The sequence below is a fragment of the Callithrix jacchus genome, chromosome 15, assembly GCF_049354715.1.
Source record: "Callithrix jacchus isolate 240 chromosome 15, calJac240_pri, whole genome shotgun sequence".
In the NCBI taxonomy this organism is placed as follows: domain Eukaryota; kingdom Metazoa; phylum Chordata; class Mammalia; order Primates; family Cebidae; genus Callithrix; species Callithrix jacchus.
Window position 1 is genome coordinate 30,987,297 of NC_133516.1, and position 23,913 is coordinate 31,011,209.

The following is a 23,913-nucleotide window of genomic DNA, read 5'->3' on the forward strand; positions in this document are numbered from 1 at the left end:
TGTCTCTGAGGCATAGGGGCTGTCCTAGTCTGGTACCTGGCCCTGGGTTGATTTAGGCAGGAGGAATATTAACTTGCTGTGTGAGATTTGGTAAAGGAGATGGTTAGGGGTGACGGCTCTACCTTGGTTCCTCTGCATAAAAGGCACTCTCCTGCCAGGAACGGTGGCTAACACCTGTAATCCCAGCACTTTCGGAGGCTGAGGTGGGTGGATTACCTGAGGTCAGGAGTTCAAGACCAGCCTGGCTAACATAGTGAAACCCTGTCTTACTAAAAATACAAAAAATCACCTGGGCATGGTAATGGGCGCCAGTAATCCCAGCTACGAGGGATGGTGAGGCAGGAGAAGTGCTTGAACTTGGGAAGTGGAGGTTGCCGTGAGCCAATATGGCACCATTGCACTCCAGCCTGGACAAGAGTGAAACTCCATCTCAAAAACAAAAGGCTGTCTATCCTTTGCTATCAGCTAGGACTGGGAGGGGGAGTCTCTCCCCACTCAGCAAGATCACAAATGCCACAGCATCAAGAATACAGAAAATTTAAAATGGAGAGAGAATACAATTGGCCCTGTGATGAATGGATGCCAGACAAATTCAGAGTCTCAGAAAACGCAGAGCACCCCGCAAGGTGGCCAGTAATAGGACTCACCTCATCCAGCCTTTGTCAGGATGAAATAGATGAGCCCGGGGAAATTGTTTAGAGCGTGTCTTGCCTGCAGGAGGCACCATGGAAGCTTTGCTGTTACTTCTCCCCTTGCTTCACCCCCTTTACTTCCCGTGCTGTGCAGTCCCTCCCTGTCCATCCTACCCCCAGGCTGCCCGTTCTCCTTACCCATCCCTCTCCTCAGGTTCCCCCAGCTGCCTGCTTTAATCCACATTCTCCTAGATGATGCCCCGCCATTCTCATTTGCTGCTTATCTTGTGCTTAGACTCTTACGGAGTTACCATTTCACCTCTCAATTTTTTACATCTCTTAACTCTTGTACCTTTTAGATCTGTCTTTACCTATTGTTACAATGTGTCTTTCCCTCCCCCTTCTCTGGTAGCACCCACCCCACCACCCCCAACACACCTTCCCTTCCTCTGTTTCACATTCATTCATTCACTCATTGGGCAATGTGCTTCAGTTCCTTCCAGTTGCCTCTTTCTCATCTGTCCTCTTTACCATTTTTTTCCTATTCTGTCTTCTCTCACAGTCCATTGAGAGTGAGATTTTCCTATTTATATGGTTATCTTATGAGATTTGTGTTTAAAGCTTTTTAAATATCCTTTATCCTATTGTTTCTTCTTCTCTTCCCTTGTCATATTTTAGAGTGTTTCATTTCTCAGTCCTCTACATGTTTGCGTTAACTCTGTTCCTCTAGAACAGCATCTGTTCCAAGCTCTCTCTCTTCCTGTGTCCTTCCGCCGCCCTGGCTCTCTGCATTACTTGCTTTTAATGGAGTAGAAATCTTTTCCCCTTGTATTTCTCTTGCTCCTCTCTCTTCACACACCCCTCGTCCCCCTCTAGGTGCTTCTTGCTCTTTGCTTTTCCTTTTTACTTCCTCACCATTTCAATTTCTATTTTCCTCTTACTGCTGTATCATAAATGGGACTCCTGACAATCACTCCCCTGTGTCCGCTGGGAGGCGGCACTTTAAGAAGGGTTGGCCGCGGAGCCTCACAGAGGGACCCCCGTCTTATGCTGCAGCGAAGTACCACACACTGGGTGGCTTACAAACAACACATTTATTTCTCACGATTTTGGAGGGGAGAAGTCCAAGATCCAGCTGGCAGCATGGTCAGGTTCTGGTGCAGGCCTTCTTCCAGGTTGCAGCTGCCACCTTCTCCATGTCCCCACATGACGTAAACAGGGCTAGAGAGCTCTCGGGGTCTCTTTTATAAAGGCACTGGTCCCATCATGAGGACTCCACCTGTGACCCTCTTACCTCTCAAGGCCCCCCACCTCCAATCACACTGAGGGGTAGAATTTCAGCACTGGAATTTTGGAGGACACAAACACTCAGGCCACACCACTGTCTTTAGAAGAATCCCAGAATGACTTGTCAGGTTCCTGGGAGATCCGTAACAGTGGGAAAGTGTCACATCCCAGGGAAGGCCAACGGCTGGGAGAGCCATCCTAGACAAGGCCTGCTCCCTTCAAGTGGACCTCTGTGGAGAAGTTGGCTTGGCCCACTCTTTCTCTTCCACTGCTGAGTTAAATGCGACAAGGTAGAAACCCAGAAGCCATGCTGGCGCTGAGAGATGAGCCCCACTCACCAGATTCAAGGTCCCAAGGTAGGCAGACACCGGGCAAGCAGACTCCCATTCCGGGAGTTTGGAACTTAAATAGAGTCATAGAGACACTCAGACCTGATCCAAGTGAGTGCATTCAGTGACATTTCCTAGAGGGTCCTGACACCTTCATCTGCACCTGGGACTGCCCCAGGTTCTAGGCTGCCAGTCACAGTGCACAGGTGCTGCTGAGCTCCTCTAAACCATGAAGGAACAAGTGAGTTGAGGTAGGGATGCCGCCAGCTGTGTGGACCTGGCCCAGGGGAGAGGCCGGGGTGGAGGTCAGCCCGGGAGTCTGCACACCTGCAGCTTGTTTCTACCGCACGCAGATGGGCACAGGTGAAAACCTTTACAAGTGCCACAGACATTGGCCAAGCCTTTAAATTCAGAGCAACCCAGAGAGGAGAAAGGAGAATGGATGTGGGTTCAGGCGTGGAAAATGGAGATCCGATTGCCCGACTTAGCTTTGAAGCGGATCTTCTCTTTCCTGGACGTATTCAGCTTGCTGCAGGTTTCCCAGGTGAACAAGGTAAAGGCCTTCACCTCCCACTGCCCCTCACGCCCGCTACCTCTCTTCACCAGTTTGACTACACTGCAGAATAGCAGGAGGATACACGGAGGGTGTGGGATTTGCATCCTTCACTCTGAGGGCCTCATGTTCTGTTAAACAAGAAGGACAAGCTGACATCCAGGAGCGGCACTGACTGAACAGTCCTTGAGGCTCCCGTTTCAAGCCCTAGGAAATCAGCACTTCTTCCTCTGAACTCACGGGAATACCATGTGCCTGTATTAGTGATAGGTCTCTTGTTCCCGTTTTGTCATCTTCCCTCACTGGGAGGGCTTTGCGAGCTGGAGTCCCGTCTGAGGCAGGATAATTGCTTGAACCTGTGCGGGTCCAGCTCCCAGAACAAATCATAGGAGAGCATCGCCTCTGCTCTCTGATATAACTGACTGCCTGTTTGTCTCTTCCTTTCTCTCCATAGGATTGGAATAGGGTTGCAGAGAGCAATTACCTGTGGAGGTGAGTCATGGAAGGGAAAGGATAAGGAGAGAAGGGGAGAGGAGAGCCTCTGACTGTGAACCCATGCTGTGTGCCGAGGCCTGTGTGTGGCTGTGTTGTGAGAGGCACACAGGAAAGTGAGTGTGATGTCACCGGGGCTCTGAGGAGGTAAACTGAGCATAGCCTGATGGGATTGTGACTCTGTTTCCAGGGCACACTCTCTGCAGAGATGGGACTGCAACAACGTCACCGATCAACACCTGGGCGCACACACATGGAAGCAATTTTTCCTGCACCAGAGAAGGAAGGAGCTTCGGTTGTCATTGGCACAGCCTGATAACTTTATCTGCAAAATAACTGAGAACACTGGTATGGGGACAGGTGCCCTAGAGGAGCATGAGCACCTGGTTTTCAGAAGTCCACTCTGTTGGATTTTTGCTGTGTGAAGTTGTCTGTTCTCATTCAGTGAAGGGAAAGGGAATTAGAATTGAATCAGACTGGGCTGCCGTGATAGGCACGTGACAGCTTCCTGCTTCCTCTCTTGTCCCCACTGTCTCTGCTGAATGAAGAAACTCGAGAGATTTTTTTCACAACATAAAATCAGGTCCTGTTACCCCCTTTTTCCTAAGGCTTTCCATCCCTCCCAGAATAAAAATCAGAAACAAATATTAATGTGAAACTCTTTAAAAAACAGAGGCTTGGCTGAGCACAGTGGCTCATGCCTATAATCCCAGAACTTTGAGAGGCCAAGGTGGGCAGATTGCTTGAGCCTAGGAATTCCAGACCAGCCTGGGCAACAAAGTGAGACCCCCATCTCTATACAAAATTTTAAAAAATTTGCCTGGGTGACTGAGCCAGGGCCTGTCTCTAAATAAATACATACAGAGGCTCTACTGCTACAGCCTCAACCTCCTCGGCTCAGGAGGTCCTCCTGCCTCAGCCTCCTGTGTAGCTGGGACTACAGGGGTATACCACCACAACCAGCTTACTTTTATTTATTTATTTATTTTAGTTAGAGTCTTGCTCTATCCTCTAGGCTAGAGTGTAATGGCACCATCTTGGCTCATTCTACCCTCTGTTTCCCGGGTTCAAGCAGTTATCTTGCCTCAGCCTCCTGCGTAGCTGGGACTACTGGCGTGCACCACCATGCCCAGCTAATTTTTGTATTTTTGGTAGAGATGGTGTTTCGCCATATTGGCCAGGCTGGTGTTGAACTCCTGACCTCAGTGATCCACCTGTCTTAGCCTCCCAAAATACTGAGATTACAGGCATAAGCCATCATGCCTGCTCATAACTTTTTAATTTGTTGTAGAGATTTAGGTCTGACTTTGTTACCCAGACTGGTCTGGAACTCCTGAGCTCAAGCGATTGTCCGGCCTTGGCCTTCCAGGCATGAGCCACTGTGCCTCGCCTAATCCTGATGACACATTTTTAATGATGGAGTCTCATTTTGTCACCAGGCTGGAGTGCAGCAGCATTATCTTGGCTTACTGCAACCTCTGCCTCCTGGGTTCAAGCAACTATTGTGCCTCAGCCTCCCAAGAAGCTGGGATTACAGGCGACTGCCACCATGACAGCTAATTTTTGTATATTTAGTAGAGAAGGGGTTTCACCGTGTTGACCAGGTTGGTCTTGAACTCCTGACCTCAAGTGATCCGCCTGCCTCACCTCCCAAAGTGCTGAGATTACAGGTGTGAGCCAGCGCACCTGGACATCATAACTCTTTTAAAACTCAGAAAAGTTCTTTAAGCTCTAAGAGATATTTGTTTGAGACAGAGTTTGAGTCTTGCTGCCCACACTGGAGTACACTGGTGCAATCTCAGCTCGCTGCAACCTCCACCTCCTGGGTTCAAGCGATTCTCCTGCCTTAGCTTCTCGAGTAGCTGGGATTACAGGCCTGCACCACCACACCAGGCTAATTTTGCATTTTTAGTACAGATGAGGTTTCTCCATGTTGGTCTGGCTGGTCTCTAACACCAGACATCAGGTGATCCCCCCACCCCCCGCCTCTGCCTCCCAAAGTGCTGGGATTACAGGCGTGAGCCACCACACCTGGCCCGATGGAGACATTTTAATATGCATTTTATCTGTGGAAACTGAGGATAAGAAAGAAAAGCCAGTTGGCCAACATCTCCCAAATGGCCAGTCTGCCATGGGAACCTGTGTTTGGGTAACTCTGGAGCCCAATGTCTATCTTCTCCATATTGCTATGCAAACCCTCCTAAGAGGGTACAGAAATATTTACAATTATCTTCACTGGGTTCGGATCATCCCTTATCTGTTGGCCAAGTCTTCTGTGTTTCCTTCTAGCCTTTGAAGCGGGTTTGGCTTATCTCTCAGGAAATAGCTTTACAATGGATGAACAGGAGAAGTCAATCATTTGCAGTGTCTCTCCAAAGAAAGAGCTTTGTGCCTGGGATGTGCAAGAGGTGAGTCTGGCCAATATGTAGCAAAAGAGCTGCATCCTGATGTCCATCCTGTTCCATATATGACACGGAGGTGCCCAGAGGAAAATACTAGGAACAAAAATCAGGTTTTCTATCTTGTAATTTGCGACCTTTTCATTTGGACCAGGGAAACAGAGGACTCACTTTTTTTTTTTTTTTTTTTTTTTTTAAGATAGAGTCTCACTTCGTTGCCCAGGCTGGAGTGCAGTGGCTTGATCTCGGCTCACTGCAACCTCCACCTCCTGGGTTCCAGCAATTCTTGTGCCTCAGCCTCCTGAGTAGCTGTGATTACAGGCATACGCCAGCATGCCTGGCTAATTTTTGTATTTTTAGTAGAGACAGGGTTTCACCATGTTGGCCAGGCTGTTCTCCAACTTCTGTCCTCAAGTGATCCACCAGCCTCAGCCTCCCAAAGTGCTGGGATTACAGGTGTGAGCCACCACGCTCAGCTGAGAATTCTTTTTAACGTGTTTCTATCAGTAAATTTGTACAGGACTTATTTTCTACCAGTAACACGAGTGCATCTGTGGAATAATTGTGGGTTTGTGCATCTCTATGACCTGTTCTATTGCCTCTTTGTCGATGATTGCATTTGTTACATTGGCTTTTTCAGAACGTGGTCTCTGTCTCAGATCACCTTCAAGGTGCACAAAGGATCTATCTCAAAAACGGAGTGTGGCTTTGTCTAGTGGCGTAAAGTGCAGTGAGGTTCTTGGGAGACCCACAAAGTTTTTGTTAAAGAGAATTACACTGGCAGAAACACTGCCAGCTTGGATGGAAAGGGGCCAAAACAACACAAAAGGAAAAGAGGCCTTTTGGATTTCAAAACTGTTACAGGCAGGAGGCAGACTACCAAACAATTGAGCTAAAAACTCAGGCCGCCATGTGTAGAAGGTGAAGGATGACTCAGACAGAATCAAGAGCCCAGAGAGTGGAACCAAGAGTCATGAAAATTCTCTCTTGGGCCTTGAGTGCTAATCCACAAACTGCCAGTGTGTTCTCTGTTGGATTTCAGAACGTCTTGTAGCAGGGATTCCTATGTTTCCATTTTCACCTTTCTGAATGACAGTGACTATGGTATCCTGTGCTTACCCCACACTTGAACTTTGGGGATGGTGAGGGACAGATAACGTGTATAACTGGTTTGAAGATTTTAACATCAAGGGAAACTGAATCTAAAGAGCCTCATCTATACCTGGACCTAGAAACATGAGCCAGACTCCCCAGTCAAGCTGCACCTGAATTTCTGATCAGAAGAAACTGAGATAACAAAAGCCTGTTTTAAGCCACTAAGCGTTGGGATGCTTGGTTTCATGACCATAGATGTGACTGCACAGGCCACTTGTTATACTGTGAGGAATCAAAATAGTGATGCCATTTGAGTGTGGGGGAGTTGTGAATAGAGCACATGAGGAGGGGACTCTGGGAGGGCTTAGAAGTGGTGCGTTGGTATTCACTTGTGATAGTTTAGCAAACTTCCTGCTCTCTTCCTGTGTGATATACTTCACAATTTGTTTAAAAGGCTGAAGAGGCTGGGTGCAGTGGCTCACGCCTGTAATCCCAGCACTTTGGGAGGCGGAGGCGGGTGGATCACGAGGTCAAGAGATCGAGACCATCCTAGTCTACGTGGTGAAACCCCGTCTCTACTAAAAATACAAAAAATTAGCTGGGCACAGTGGTGCATGCCTGTAGTCCCAGCTACTCAGGGGGCTGAGGTAGGAGAATTGCCTGAACCCAGGAGGCAGAGGTTGCCGTGAGCTGAGATAGCGCCATTGCACTCCAGCCTGGGTAACAAGAGCGAAACTTCGTCTCAAAAAAAAAAAAAAAAAAAAGGCTGAAGAATCATCTAGAAAGACAACTATTCTGTCTTGTGTGTAATGTACAAGGTTGATGAAGGAATAACAATTTTCATGATAGTTAATACGTTTTAGGTTCCACTGTGTCCTAGGCAGAAGTATGTTTCATGAGTTGTGAAAGGTAATGACAGCCTCATTGGAAGGCATGATAGATAGATTGCTGAAGGTGCCTTGTTAGTAAGAGGCAGAGGTGGTTTGAACCCAGGAAGCTGATCATTCTTTGTGCCTGTTACATACCAAGTTCTTGTGTCTGAGCATAGTGTTTAGTTCCTGTTTTCATGATCACTCCTCCCAAATATTGAGGTGTGGAGAATTTTCATATCCTTTGCCCACAAGGAAGAAAATCTCATTTGGAAGAGGCTTCCCAATAAACATGGGCAGAATGAAGGCACAGTGGGCACACGAGTTCCTGGGACACAGAGTGTGTTACTCTCTTTCTCTAGGGCACCATGATCTGGTCAAGCCCAGTCCAGAAGTTCCAAATCTCAAATCTGGTAACCCTCCCTCACATGCATCTCGTCATCACTGAGGATATGAGCAAAACGATCAAAGTGTGGAATTGTCAGGACAGGGATCCTCTGGCCACTCTCCACATGTCAGAGACCTGTTATGGCATGGAAGCCCATCTCACAAAGGATGGCCCATTCCTGATGGTAAGTGATCCCCGATTTTAGAAGGGACCAAAATATAAAATGCCCACTGTCTTGATGGGCATCCATGTCACATTACTGTCCTATCCCTAGTGCTTTTTTCTTTTTTTGAGACAGTCTTGCTCTGTCACCCAGGCTGGAGTGCAGTGGCATAGTCTCGGCTCACAGCAACCTCTGCCTGCCATGTTCAAGCAATTCTCCTGCCTCAGCCTCCCGAGTAGCTGGGACTACAGGCATGTGCCTCCATGCCCAGCTAATTTTGTGGTTTTTTTTAGTAGAGATGGGGTTTTACCATGCTGGCCAGGCTAGTCTCGAACTCCTGCCTTCGTTTTCCACCTGCCTCAATGTCACATAGTGCTGGGATTACAGGCATGAGCTACCATACCCAGCCTATTTCTCTTTTTGTAGTCTTTCCTTCTACATACCCTTCAAGTCGATCAGAATTTACCAGTGAATGTTGTTATAAAAACTCCATGCTATCTTGGCCCTTGACCTGCCTCAAGTACATTTCCCCAGCCATTCTTCTAAAAACAAAAAGCCAGGAACTTCCTGAATTACTTTATATGTGCTGTTTCTTTCGAGTATGTTTTTTACAGTCCATGAACTTGGTCAGGGACAGTTGAGGGGGAGAGATGGCTTTTGGGTGACACTGATAAAAAGTATAGCGTTTATGTGCTAATGAATAACTGTTCTTGAGAAGAATGCTTTGGGGCTTGGAAAGTTTTATTCCATGGGATTATCCCAACAATGTCTCACGCTAGACTGGTCAGAGGTTTGGATCTCCATTCTGTGACTGAAGAAACGGTGGCATGTCTTGCAGCTGACAGTGCTGCCTCCTGTGTGCTTCAGGATTTCACATATCTTCCTACTGATGTGGTGGGATGCTTTGGTTTCAGATTGGCGATGCTGCAGGTGACATTTACACATTTACACTGCCGGAGTTAAGGAATATTTCTAAAGTTACTGCATTTCAATGTGCTATTGTACTTCTACGCTGCTCTCCTGACAAGAAATGGGTGTTTGCATGTGGGACATACAGTCAGGCCTATCCACAGGTAGGTGCTGTTCTGTATATTTCAGATTCAGGTTGGGAATGTCAAGTTAGGAAGCGTGCAGAGAAACTGCAGAGCTCGGTGAGGCCCGGGCACACTACTCCTTCCTCTCTAAGACCACATCCCAAGAAGAATCCATTGTGATAGTCAGGAAGCAATGCTCTTTGAAGCAACGGCATCCAGTTGCTATGGCCAATGTTAACGAAAACTTGTTCATGTAGCCCAGTTTTGCCAAACAGATGGAGGAGGGTGAGACAGGTATCAAGAAATAGCAATTGCTGGGCATGGTGGTGTGCACCTATAGTCCCCGCTACGCAGAGGACTTACTGATCCTCAGGTGGGAGGATCGCTTGAGCCCAGGAGTTCTAGTCTGTAGTGTGCTATGCTGATAGGGTGCCCACACTAAGTCTGGCATCAATATCTTACCTCGTGGGAGCAGGGGACCACCAGGTTGCATAAGGAGAAGTCAGCTGGCCCAAGTCAGAAACAGAACAGTCAAAACTCCCATGCTGATCAGTATTGGGACTGCACATGTGAATAGCTACTGCACTCTAGCCTGGGCAACATGCTGAGACCTTGCCTCTTAAAAAAATTTTTTTTGTAACAAAAAGATCTTTGACCTTGTTCCCTTTGGCCTTCTTTACTTTACTTTTATCTCTGTTGGCTGGAAAGTAGAGGAGTCCAAAAGCAAGTGACTATGCGTCAGCCCCTGAATGTCACTCTGAGGAGGCCTTTGGCCTTTGAGTAGGCCATTTGCAGGGTGGCACCGGTGGATTGGGCACTAAAGAGGGAGGAGTTCAGAAGGCAGGTAGTAAAAGCCACACAGCCCTTGATTTGTTCCCCAAAAGGGAAAATCTGCTTAGCCAGCCTCAGCACAACCAAGGGTTCAACATGGCAAGATGGTTTTGTAACTCCTTGGCATGCTTCAGGGACATTGCTCTGTGATCGGGACGGGAAGGTTAGGAAGACAGTGAGTTCTTTGTATGTTGGAGTGACAAGCAGTGACTACTCATTGCTCCTGAGAGGTTGAACAAAGCTTTGGCCACAGGATGAGGATTTCTGAGAAGGCTCCTCTGGAGTCACTCCTGTACTGAGAGGCTGTAAGTTCCCTGCCCCTGACCTCGCACGTGATGCTGGCTTTAGGTGTTCCTCGCAGAGGACTTACTGAGACCATCAGAAGGCAGCACTCCTCCATCTACCTCTCTCCCACATAAATTCTGCACCACCGCCTGCTGGAACCCAAAGAAGAAAAACAGGATTACACTGATGTCTGAAAATGACCACGGAAGAAAGACAGAAATTATCACTTTTGATCTCACAACTGAGAGGACTGGAGGCCAAACAGTCGTCCAAGGTAGGCTGTGCCACATTAGAAACACTTGTTTTTCTTCCTCATCACACAGGCATTCATGTGAAGCTATAAATCCATGTAAATGGATCAGTCTGTGTAGAGGGAGCAGGGGATTTCTTTAGCTGGGGGTGAACCCACCCCTGTTTGACTCCAATGCCCATGCTGATCTCTACCCTCACCCTGCCCTCTTGGGGGAACATGTAGAGATTTCCATCATGTTTCAGGGCCTGGGTTCCAATGGTCCTTCCCACTACACATTTTGCCTCAAGGCCCAAGTGAGTGTTTATTGTCCACAAACTTCTGCTCCTGTGTCCTCGCACCTGTTACCACAGTCAGTGACACATATTTGTGAGGCCACTGGACTCACCTTCATTTTCCTCCCTGGATGAAGTGTGTCAATGCGGGGATCATGCTTTTTTATTCATTGTAAGGACATTGTTTCTATTCAATGATCTGATCTTCACTTTCTTGTGTGTTTTACATGAAACCAGCATATGAGATCTCACATTTCCAGGTGACACCTCATCTGAAGTGCCCTTTCTGGATAGGAGCCAGTGATGGATATTTGATTGTCTTTCCCAGTGGGCCAGACTTGCTCCTATTCAGCATCACTGGCCTCCTGCTGCAACGATTTCAGGACCACCAGACAGCCATCGACAACTTCTGGGTGGTATGTATGATTCTCCTCCATGCTTTTTGGTCTGACTTTGACTCCCTGGCCACTAACTCTGGCTATCCTTGGAAGGATCCTCTCTATGTCCTCACCACATCCGAGGACTCTGTGCACCTGTACCTGTGGGAAGAGGGAGGCTGCCCTCCATACCTCAGGAGTTGCTGTCACCTGGACAATACATGGCGTGATCAGGCACCACATGGGTAAGCTCTGCTTTGTGACTTAAACGACCCCTGAAAACTTGTTTTTTAGACAGACTATTGCTCTGTCACTAGGCTGGAGTACAGCGGCACCATCTCAGCTCACTGCAACCTCCAACTTTCTGGTTCAGGCAATTCTTCTGCCTCAGCCTCCCAAGTAGCTGGGATTACAGGCATGCCCCACCACGCCAGCTAATTTTTGTACTTTTAGTAGAGATGGGGTTTCATCATGTTGGCCATGATGGTCTGCATCTCCTGACCTCATGATCTGCCCACCTCGGCCTTCCAAAGTGCTGGTATTACAGGTGTGAGCCACTCCGCCTGGCCAAAGACTTCTAATTTCTATATCAAAATGAATGGAGAACAGAGATTTAATTTTTTTGTAAGATTCTTTGAGGATAGGCATCAATAAACTCATGTCTGAAAAGAGAATTGCTCGTGTTCTTGAAGTCATGGCACTTGCAATAGATGTTAAAGGTCTTCCCAGGGAGACTCTCAATTTATATTCCCATAAGCAGCAGATGGATTCTATCCTCAGTACCCTGCCTTGCTGAGTTGTACCTTTTGTGAGTCCTTTAGTCACTTGGTTGCTGCTTCAGTGAGCTGCCTTTCCCTCTATTTTGCTGATTTTTGCCCCTGGTTTGTTTGTAAAGTGCTTTTCTTGAGATTTTATGTAGTACATGTAGAAGTCTTGTCTCTTAAGACTTTAAAGACTTTTTTTTTTTTTTTTAGACACAGTCTCGCTCTGTTGCCCGGACTGGAGTGCAGTGCAGCTATCTCGGCTCACTGCAAGCTCCGGCTCCCGCGTTCAAGTGATTCTCCGGCTTCAGCCTCCCAAGTAGTTGGACTCCAGGTGCCCACCACCACAGCTGGCTGATTTTTTTGTATTTTTAGTGGAGATGGGTTTTCACTGTGTTAGCCAGGATAGTCTCCATCTCCTGACCTTGTGATCCACCTGCCTTGGCCTCACAGTGCTGGGATTACTGGCGTGAGCCACCACCCCAGGCCTACAGACATTTTCTTCCAGATTATTGCTAGTTATTATGATGTTTATAGTGCTTTTCTGGCAAGATCTATGAAAAGACATATATCCTTTGCACTGCCAATGCCACTAAAAAGAATCTACTGTGAAGGTCTATCTCCAATGATTCAAGTACATTGGCTGTTCATTACAGCGTTTGTGACAGGCAAGAGCTGAAGCTCCCAACGGCCCAAACATGAGACTGTTTACATTAGCGTCGTATATCCACACAAGGAAGTATCATGCAGCTGGTATTAACTTTTTTCAAAGGAGAATGTCTGTGTTCAGATAAGTTATTTCCAGTGTTTTGAGAGAAAAATACTTTAAGTATCTGTAATCACGCCTAGCTGACTTTCACGGTTTTTGCTGTCTGTATCATGTCTAATAAATCTTAGCCTGCAGCAATCGTAAATACTTATTTCCTTTCAGTAATTTCAGATACTTCCCTGGATTTGTTTTCTCTCTTCCATTTGAATGGGTGTGTGCTGATACCTCCCTGTGATATTGACTGTGCCTTTTCCCAATGACATTGATCAATGTTTCATTTCCCATCCACATATCTTCTTTGATGCATTTCTTCAAATCTTTGGACCTATTTTTTAATTGGGTTGTTAATACTGACTTTTGATAGTCATTTATATATTTGGTATAAGAGTCTTTTATGAGATAAGGGTTTACTAATATTCTCTCCCATTGTCTTTCAAAGAGCAAGTGTTAACTTTGAAGTACAATTTTTCTTCTAAAATGCCTGGGCTTGGGGGATTGTATCTGTGAAATCTTTGCCTAACTCAAGATCACAGAGATATTTTAAGATTTCCTCTAAAAGTCTTATAGCTTCGAGTTTCACATTTATGTCTCTGATGCATTTTGAGTTAAATTTTGTAAGGGAAAGATAAAAATCAAGGTGTGTTTTTTGCATATGATTATTCACTGATTCGGCATCATTTGTTGATAAAACTCTTCTTTCTCCATTGAATCCCCTGTGTACCTTTGTCCAAAGTCGACCATATTTACATGGGTTAATTTTCAGACTTCCTCTCTTGTTCCAATCATCTATGTGTGTATCTTTTATCAAATAACACACTTCGTTGAAAATGTAACTTTATACAAACTTTGAAATCAGATAATCTGAGTCCTCTAATTTGTTCTTTTGCAAAATTATTCAGACTATTCCGATTCTCTTGTTTTCCAAGTGAATTTTAGAATTAGTCTGTAAATTGTTATAAAAATTCTCCTGAGGTTTATATTGAAATTTGTTTCAATCTAGAGAGTAATTAGAAGGAAATCGGCATCTTTACTATTTTGGCTCTTTAAATACATGAACCTGAATGTCTCTTACTGTTTCTAGGCCATCTTTAATTTACTTTATCAGTGTTTTTGCAGTTTTTAGGATAAAGATCTTGCACATATTTGTAAAATTTATACCTAAATATTTCACATTTTGGTGCTATTGTAGAGTACTGTCTTATTTTAATTTCCACTTTTCATTACTAGTATATAGAAATATGACTGACTTTTGTATATTGACCTTGTATCCTGCAACCTTGCTAAACTCATTTATTCTAACAGCTTTTATTCATAGATTGGTAGATACTTTGTGCTTTCTCTATGTAGAAAATCATGTCATCTGTCAATAAACAGGTTTTTTTTTTTAAGATGGAGGCTTGCTCTGTCACCCAGTCTGGAGTGCAGTGGCACAATCTTGACTCACTACAACTTCTGCCTCCTGGGTTTAAGCAATTCTCCTGCCTCAGCCTCCCAAGTAGCTTGAACTACAGGCACACACCACCATACTCAGATAATTTTTTGTATTTTTAGTAGAGACGGGGTTTCACCTTATAAGCCAGGGTGGTCTCAATCTGCTGACCTTGTGATCTGCTTGTCTCAGCCTCCCAAAGTGCTGGGATTACAGGTGTGAGCCACCACGCCCGGCCAGATTCTTAGGCAGGTGAATTGTATTGATTTTCTTTTTTGTTAGTGGTCAGGACAGAGTATTTTATTAATCTTTAATGAATAACAATTATATATTCGTGGGGTACAATGCGATGTCTTCATAGATGTATATATTGTAGAATGATTAAATCAAACTAATGTATCAATCGCTTCACATCCTTACTTTTGTGGTAAAAATACTTAAAATCTACTCTCAGCGAATTTGTAAATATGAGACGCTGTTAGGAACCACAGTCACCATGCCGTGCTGCAGATCTCTGAAACTGATTCCTCCTGCCTAACGGAAACGCTGGGCCCTTTGACCAACACCTCCTTGTTCCCTGTCCCTCCCGGCCTCTGTTAACCACCATTCTACTCCCTGCTTCTGTGAGTACGATTTTTTTTCTTGTTTGAAGATGTCACACATAAGTGAGATGATGCAGTATTTGTCTTTCTGTGCTTGGCTTAGTTCACTGAACATAGTGACCTCCAGCTTCATCCATGCTGTTGCACGTGACAACATTCCCTTCTTTTCTAAGGCTAAATGGTATTTGTGTGTGTGTGTCTCTGTGTGGGGGTGTGTGGATTGGGGTGGGGGTGGGGGTGTGCGTTTGGGGGGAGTGTCTTTGTGTATGTGTCTGTGTGTGTGTGTCTGTGTGTGTATGTGTGTGGGGGGTGTGGGTGTGGGTTTGGGTGTGTGTGGGTGTGTCTGTGTGTGTCTGTGTGTGTGGGGGGTGGGGGGATGTGGGTATCTGTATGTATGTGTGCGTGTGTGTCTGTGTCTGTGTCTGTGTGTCTGTGGGTGTGGGTGTCTGTGTTTGTGTGTGTGTCTGTGGGTGAGTGTGGATGTGTCTGTGTGTATGTGTGTGTGGGTGTGTCCGTGGGGGGTGGGTGTGGGTTTGGGTGTGTGTGGGTGGGTGTGTCTGTGTGTGGGTGTGTGTGTCTGTGTGTGGTGGGTGGGGGGTGTGGGTGTCTGTATGTGTGTGTGCGTGTGTGTCTGTGTGTGGGGGGGTGTGTTTCTGTGGTTTGTGTGTGTGTGTCTGTGTCTGTGTGTCTGTGTGTCTATGTCTGTGTGTCTGTGGGTGTGGGTGTCTGTGTTTTGTGTGTGTGTGTGTGTGTGCGTGTGTGTACATATACCACATTTTCTTTATCCATTCATTCATCAGGTACACTTGGGTCATTCCATAATCTTCACTATTGTGAATAATGCTGAAGTGAACATGGGAGTAATGAGAGTGCAGCTGTCTCTTCAACACACGGATTTCTGTTCCTTTGGATGTGTACCCAGAAGTGGGATTGCTGTGTCATATGATAATTCTATTTTTAGTGTTTGGGGAAACTTCATGTTGGTTTTCCATAATGGCTGTACTAATTTACATTCCCACCTACAGTGTGCATGGGTTCCCTTTTCTTCACATCCTCATCAACACTTGTTTATCTTTCGTCTTTTTGACCATAACCATTCTAACACCTCTAATGAGGTGGTATCCGATTGCTTTTTTAATCTGGATTTCCTCATAATTCATAATGCTAAGCATTTTTTTCACATACTTGTTGGCTATTTCATGTCTTCTGTGGAAAATTGACAATGAAGAACCTTTGCTCATTTTTATGTGGTGGTTTCCTTGCTTTGCCAGTTTGCCCAGGCTGGTCTTAAATTCCTGGGCTCAAGCAATCTGCCTATCTCAGCCTCCCAAAGTTCCGGGATTACAGGCATTAGTTACTGTCCCTGACCTTTTCTAGTTTCTTAAAGTGGATACTTAGATTATTGATTTTCAACCTCTCTTTTAAAAATGTAAGCATTTGGTGTTCTAAATTCTCCACTAAACACTGCTTTAGCGGCAAGCCTCAGATTTTGATTTTCATTTTCATTCGGTTCCATATACTTTATTTCCCTTTTCCTCTTTGAGCCATGGGCTATTTTAAAGCCAGGATTGGAGATTTTATTGTAATCTTTTTGCTTGTCAATTTCTAGTTTAAAGCAATTACGGCCAGAGAGCATACTCCAAATTTTCTTCATTCTTTTACATTTGTTAAAATTTGTTTTGTGACCCAGGATATGCTCTATGTTGGTGAATGTTCCATGCGAGCTTGAAAAGAATGTGTATTCTTCTCTTGTTGGGCACAGGGTTTTATAAATGGCAATGGTCATCTTGGTTGATCTTCTTGAGTTCTTCTTTATTCTTTCTGATTTTCAGTCTAGTGATTCTGTCCGTTGTGAGACTGTTGAATTTCCTATTGTGGATTCTTTCTCCTCTTCATTCTGTTAGTTTTTACTTCACATATTTTGCAGCTCTGTAACTTGCTACATACACAGTTAGGATTAATGTATCTTCTAGGTTAATTCGTCCTCCTGTTTTTTTGTAATGTCTCTCCTTGTCCCTGGTAATCTTCTTTGCCCTGAGGTCTACTTTATCTAATATTAATTTAACCACTCCTGCTTTCTTTTGGTTAATACTTGCATGTTATATTTTCCATTCATTTACTTTCAACCTACTTATATCATTATATTTGAAGTGAGTTTCTTGTAGATAGAATCTGTTTGGATCTTGCTTTTTATCTATTATGCCATTCTTTTTTTTTAATTCAAAAACAAAAGTTTAATTGGCGCAGAAAACTTGTATATATTCATGGAGCACAATATGATGTTTTGTTGCATGCATACACTGAACTGATCAAATCGGGCTAATTATCATTTCAAATATTTATCATTTATTTGTGGTGAAAACATTTAAAATCTCTTCGAGCTATTCTGAAATGTGTAATATGTTCTTATTAACTATAGGCACCATGCTCACCAGAATTTCTTCCTCCTGATAAACCAAAACGTTGTACCCTTTGACCAACACCTCTCTGTTCCCTGCTAGCCCCCTGCTCTGACTCTGCCCAGCCTCTGGCAAACACCGTTCTATCTTCTACATCCATGAGTCTAACTTACTTAGATTCCATATATAAGTGAGATCATCGGGTATGGTGCCTCACACCTGTAATTCACCACTCTGAGAGGCCAATGTTGGGGGATTGCTTGAGCCTAGGAGTTCGAGGGTACATTGAACTGTCCGTGTTTGCCCATTTTTTAATGGGTTTATTTATTTTTTTACTTTCTGAGTTAAGTTCCCTAGAGATTCTGAATATTAGACCCTTATCAGATGTTCAATTTTTGAGTATTTTCTCCCATTCTATAGGTTGTCTGTTTACTCTGTTCATAGTTTCTTTGGCTGTGCAGAAGCTGTTTGTTTGTTTGTTTGTTTGTTTGTTTGTTTGTTTGTTTAGATGGAGTCTCACTCTGTTATGCAGGCTGGAGTACAGTGGCACAATCTTGGCTCTCTGCACCTCTGTCTCCTGGGTTCAAGTGATTCTCCTGCCTCAGCCTCCTGAGTAGCTGGGATTACAGCCATGCATCACCATGCCCAGCTAATTGTATTTTTAGTAGAGACAGGGTTTCACCATGTTGGTCAGGCTGGTCTTGAACTCCTGACTTCAAGTGATCTGTCCACCTCAGCCTTCCAAACTGTTGGGATTACAGGTGTGAACAACCATGCCCAACCTGTGCAGGAGCTCTTTTGTTTAATTAGGTCACACTTGTCAAATTTTTTTTTTTTTTTGAGACGGAATTTCGCTCTTGTTACCCAGGCTGGAGTGCAATAGCGCGATCTCAGCTCACCGCAACCTCCGCCTCCTGGGTTCAGGCAATTCTCCTGCCTCAGCTTCCCGAGTAGCTGGGACTACAGGCTGCGCCACCATGCCCAGCTAATTTTTTGTATTTTTAGTAGAGACGGGGTTTCACCATGTTGACCAGGATGGTCTCGATCTCTTGACCTCGTGATCCACCCACCTCAGCCTCCCAAAGTGCTGGGATTACAGGCTTGAGCCACCGCACCCAGCCAACACACTTGTCAATTTTTGTTTTCATTGCAGTTGCCTTTGAGGACTGAGTCATACATTATTTCCCAAAACAACACTGATGTCTAGAATAGTGTTTCCTGGTTTTCTTCTCGGACTCCTAGAGTTTTGGGTCTTATAGCTAAGCCTTTAGTCCATGTTGAGTTGACTTTTGTGCATGGTGAGAGGTAGGGGTCCAGTTTCATTCTTCTGCATATAGCTAGCCTGCTATCCCAGCACCATTTACTGAATAGGGAGTCTTTACCCCATTGTTTATTTTTGTCAACTTTTGCTGAAGATCAGTTGGCTGCGGGTGTGTGGCTTCCTTTCTGGTTTCTTTTTTCTGCTCCTTGGGTCTTCATTCTGTTTTTGTACCAATACCAAGCTAATTTGGTTATTATAGCTTTAAAATATAGTTCGAAGTCAGATAAGGTGATGCCTCTGGCTTTGTTCTTTTTCCTCCAGATTGCTTTGGCTATTCAAGCTCTTTCCTGATTCCATACAAATTTTAGGATAATTTTTTCTAGTTCTGTGAAAAATGACATTGGTAGTATGATAGGAATAACATTGAATCTGATGCTTTGAGCAGTGTGGCTATTTTAATCATATTGCTCCTTCTAATCCATGAGCATGAAATGTTTTTCCCTTTTTTAATGCCACCTAGATTTCTTTATTTGTTTTTCTTTTTTTGAGATGGTCTCGCTGTGTTGCCCAGGCTAGAGTGCAGCGGCACAATCTCAGCTCACTGCAGCCTGCAATTCACTAGTCCAAGTGATCTCCCTGCCTCAGCCTCCCAAATTGCTGGGACCACCTGGCCAATTTTTGTATTTTTAGTAGAGATGGGGTTTCGTCATATTGGCTGGGCTTGTCTCAAACTCCTGACCTCAAGTGATCTGCCCGCCTTGGCCCCCCAAAGTGCTGGGAATACAGCCATGAGCCATGGTGTCCAGCCTATGATTGCTTCTTGTAGTGTTTTGTAGTTCTCCTTGCAGAGATTTGACCTCCTTGGGTACATGTATTCCTAGGTAATTTATTTTGGGGAATGCTATTGTAAATGAGGTTGTATTCTTGATTTGGCTCTCAGATTAAACCTTATCAGTATATGGAAAAGCTACTGATTTTTGTACATCGATTGTTGTATCCTGAATACTGATTGAAGTTGTTTTCTGTTCCCAGAGCATTTGGACATTCTTTAGGGTTTTCTTTGCATAGAATCATATTGTCACATAGCATAGTCGCTCATGTTTGTATTCCCAGAGCTTTGGGAGGCTGAGGCAAGAAGATCACTTGAGCCCAGGAGTTCAAGACCAGCCTGGGCAACATACAGAGACCCTGTCTCTACAAAAAAAAAAAAAAAAAAAATAGCCAGACATGGTGGTGTGCACCTGTGTTCGCAGCTACACAAGAAGCTGAGGTGTGAGGATCACGTGAGTCCAGAGATTGAGGCTGCAATGAGTCATGAAGACCCTCTCTGGAGGGATTAAAAAATACATTTTATATATATTCAATCATATTGTCATATTGTCCACAAAGAGATAGTTTTACTTCCTCTTTTCCTATTTGGATGCCCTTTATTTCTTTCTGTTGGCACGTTGCTCTAGCTAGGACTTCCAGTACTATGTTGACTAGGAGTGGTGAGAGTAGGCATCCTTGTCTTGTGCCAGCTCTCAACGGGAATGCTTCCAGTGTTTGCCCCTTCATTATGACATTGCCTGTGGATTTGTCATTGATGGCTCCTATTTTGAGGTATGCCCCTTCGATACCTAGATTCTTTAGGGTTTTTGTCACAAAGGGATGTTGGATTTTAATGAAAGATTTTTCTGTGTCTATTGAGATGATCATACGGTTTTTTGCTTTTCATTATGTTTATGTGGGGAATCATATTTATTGACTTGCATGTGTCGAGCCAACTTTGCTCCCAGGAATGAAGCCTACCTGATCATGGTGAATTAACTTTTTGATTTGCTGTTGGATTCAGTTTGCTACTATTTTCTTGAGGATTTTTACATGTGTGTTCATCAGGGATATTGGCCTGTAGTTTTCCTTTTTCATTGCCAATACCATTTATTGAAGAGATAGTCCTTTCTCCATTGGGTTTTCTTGGTACTTTTGTTTAAAAAAATAAATGTGAGGGTTTATTTCTGGGCTTTGTGTCCCATTCCACTGGACAATGTATCTGTATTTATGTCAATACCATGCTAAGTTTTTTGTTTGTTTATGGTTTGTTTCTGGGATAAAAATACAAGAACCATGACGTTTTGATTACTATAGTTTTGTGATGTATTTTTAAATCTGGTAATGTGATGCCTCTAAAAAATGTGGTCATATTCTTCTTGCTCAAGATGGCTTTGGCTATTGGGGTCTTTCTACACTCTGTGTGCTTTTTTGTTGTTTGCTTATAACATTCTGCTGCTGACCGGGGATACTGTTTTAATCGGTGTATTAGCTTCTTTTCTTTTAGGTTTTGAAAAATGTTGTGCCTCTTCCTTCTGGTTTCCATGATGTCTGATGAGAAATCCATTGTCATTCAAATCTTTGTGTCTCTCTAGATAAGGTGTCATTTTGTTCTGGCTGACTACAACTACAAGTTATTTTCTTTGTTTCTAGTTCTCAGAAATTTGATTAGGATATGTCTGGTGTGAAATTATTTCTTTGAGTTTAACGTGTTTGGCTTTGATTAAGTTTTTGAATTTATAGGTTTACAAATCTGGGGACATTTTCAGTGATTATCTCTGCAATGCTTGGTGGGCAGAGGAAGGGATACCATTTCCTTTTTTTTTTTTTGAGATGAAGTCTCAGGCTGTTGCCCAGGCTGGAGTGCCAGTGGCACAACTGTGGCTCATTGCAACCTCCACCTCCTGGGTTCAAGTGATTCTCCTGCCTTAGCCTTCCAAGTAGATGGGACTATAGGCATGCACTATCACACTCAGTTAATTATTTTTAGTAGAGTTGGGGTTTTGCCATGTTGGCCAGCTGGTCTGGAACTCCTGACCTCAGGCCTTTCAATGTGCAGGCTCACAGACATGAGCCACCACACCTGGCCTGGGGTACCATTTCCACTCACCTAAGTGTAACTTGGGGAGATGGTCAACAGGACTTTATATCAGTGTCTTCAGGGCCTGGTGAGGAGGGGAAGACGTACCACCTTTACTTGACTTAGTGCAAGGCAGGGATGGTCAAAGGGTACCACGTTACAGTTTTTGGACTCCTGGTAGAGAGAGAGAAAAGTGTCACTTCGCCAGGCTAGGTGGCACATGCCTATAGTCCCAGCTACTTGGGAGGCTAAGGCTCGAGAATTCCTTGACTACACTGTTGGGCTGTAATGCACTATAACAATTGGGTATCCACACAAATTTCGGCATCAATATGGTGAACTCCCGGGAGCGGGGGACCACCAGGTTGCCTAAGGAGCGGTGAACCTGTTCAGGTGAGAAATGGAGCAGGTCAAAACCCCCATGCTGATCAGTAGTGGGATTGTACCTGTGAAAAGCCACTGCACTCCAGCCTGGGCAATATAGTGAGACCCTGCCTCATAAAAAAAAACAAGTGTCACTTCATCAATATGGAATGAGAATCAACAGAGCTATGCCCCCACCATTTCCTCATCACACAGTGGGTAGGAAAGCATGGCTTCTTTTATGATATTCAACTGGAGTAGAGCAGGTATACTCAAAAGACAGCAGAATTCTATTTTACAATAAAAATCCTAGGGCCAGGCACAGTGGCTTCCAGCTGTAATCCCAGCACTTTGGAAGCTGAGGCAGGCAGATCACCTGAGTCCAGGAGTTTGAGACTGGCCTGGGCAACATGCTGAGACCCCATCTCAACAAGAAAATATTTTAAAAAATTAGCTGGCCATGGTGGCGTGTACCTGTAGTCCCAACTTCTTGGGAGGCTGAGTTGAAAGGATCATTTGAACCCAGGAGCGAGGCCGAGTCTAAAAAATACAAAAAATTATCTGTAGTCATCTATAAACCAGATTATCTATCAAATTAGATACTACTGACAATTCTGGCAACAATATTTGAGAGAAGCTTGCGATTGCTATTCCTGCAAATAATAATCAGTGTAACTTTCCCTGATTTGCATAGTTATTCAAAACCAAATCTAAGCAGAAAGGAACAATTAATTTGGAAAGAATATTGCTATCTTAGTCAAGTTCTAACTCAGTATCAACAATGGATACACCTGCTTTCTCTTTTGTTCCACTGATGATCTTCTTTTTCCATTGGCAGGTTTATCTCTTGTGTGATGTGTGACAATGCAAGCATAGTACTTAAGGTGAGAAATATAACTGAATCCAGCATCGTGGTGATGTATTCTCTGAATATGTAATACGGAAGCTAACAAAATTGACTTTGCATCATCTCCTGTAATATAGTAAAGAGAATTCTGTTTGCAAGCCCGGAATGATTATTTTAGTGAAATTTAGATGTTGTGGCCTGAAGTGGTGGCACATGCCTGTAGTCCCTGCTACTTGGGAGGCTGAGGTGGGAGGATCCCTGAGCCCAGGAGTTTGAGGCTGCAGGGAACTGTGACTGGGCCATTGCACTCCAGCCCGGGCAACATAGTGAGACCCTGTCTCAGAACAAAATGATTATTAAAGAAGAATAAAAGTAGTCATACGACATGGCTGAAGAGATCTGGTTAAGCCATTTTCTTGATTTTTTAAGATAACAGACTCTATACGGCAATACATGGGCAGTGGAGACCAAGGTAGAAGATGAGACAGAGGGAGAAATCTGTAGAATCATGTATGAAGAATGGCACTTGCCAAAGGGGACAGGAATAAGTAGGACCCCACAAAGATCTGCAATTCCCAGACGACTTAGGTTAAAGGGGGGTAAAATGGAGTTGCTGTTGGGCTTTCATTTTCCAGAAACATGGGGCCCCAGAGCAAAGCATGCACAGCACCTCTGCGTTGTTCAAAACTACAAACACAAAACAAAACTAAAAAATCCATGGCCAGGTGGCTGGAATAGAATAGAAACTGCCACAATTGGAGAATGGAAAAAAAACTGAACAAATGCTCATGTTAATGTCTTATTTCATAGAATTCCAAAGACTACATGATGGAATACAGGCCTCTACCAAACTGGTGGTGAGATCAGAAATGTACAAGATCCGGGACCCTCAGAAAAGTAATATTCCTTGTAGGTAAACTGAGGGGAAATCTATTCATTAGAGAAGGGTGATGGAGACAGCTGCCTCCCTCAGCTTCAGAGATGGCTGAAAGCAACACACAGAAACAATTATCTTCAGAGAATTCCTAATCACAACAGAACTCACACTGTGGTTTATATCAGTCAGGGTTCCGGGATGATGACGACATAACATACAAATTAAGGTAATTTGAAGAAGGTTTAATAAAGGGACTGTTATAATTTGGGGCACAGTTTGTTTTACTTTTTAAGTAGACGAATTGGCTCTGTTGAGTCTGTGCCTCCAAGATGACAAAAGAAGGAACGAGGGTCGTGCCTACAAGGGCCGCAGCCACATGCAGCCTATTCACTGAATGACCAGTGCCCGATGGGTGCCCAAGGACAAGGCCATTAAGAAATTCGTCATTGGAAACCT

At 44.3% G+C, this 23,913-nt stretch overlaps 1 protein-coding gene across 1 annotated transcript; it reads left to right on the forward strand.

Moving 5' to 3' along the window:
* Nucleotides 1-2,677: 2,677 nt before the first annotated feature.
* Nucleotides 2,678-22,738, forward strand: LOC100415170 (F-box/WD repeat-containing protein 12). Its single transcript, XM_035275363.3, has 10 exons — nucleotides 2,678-2,801; nucleotides 3,256-3,293; nucleotides 3,484-3,641; nucleotides 5,583-5,701; nucleotides 8,019-8,228; nucleotides 9,122-9,280; nucleotides 10,421-10,631; nucleotides 11,120-11,298; nucleotides 11,374-11,504; nucleotides 22,572-22,738. The coding sequence occupies exons 1-10, from the start codon at nucleotides 2,691-2,693 to the stop codon at nucleotides 22,669-22,671; spliced, it is 1,416 nt and encodes a 471-aa protein (XP_035131254.2). The 5' UTR covers nucleotides 2,678-2,690; the 3' UTR covers nucleotides 22,672-22,738.
* Nucleotides 22,739-23,913: the final 1,175 nt, after the last annotated feature.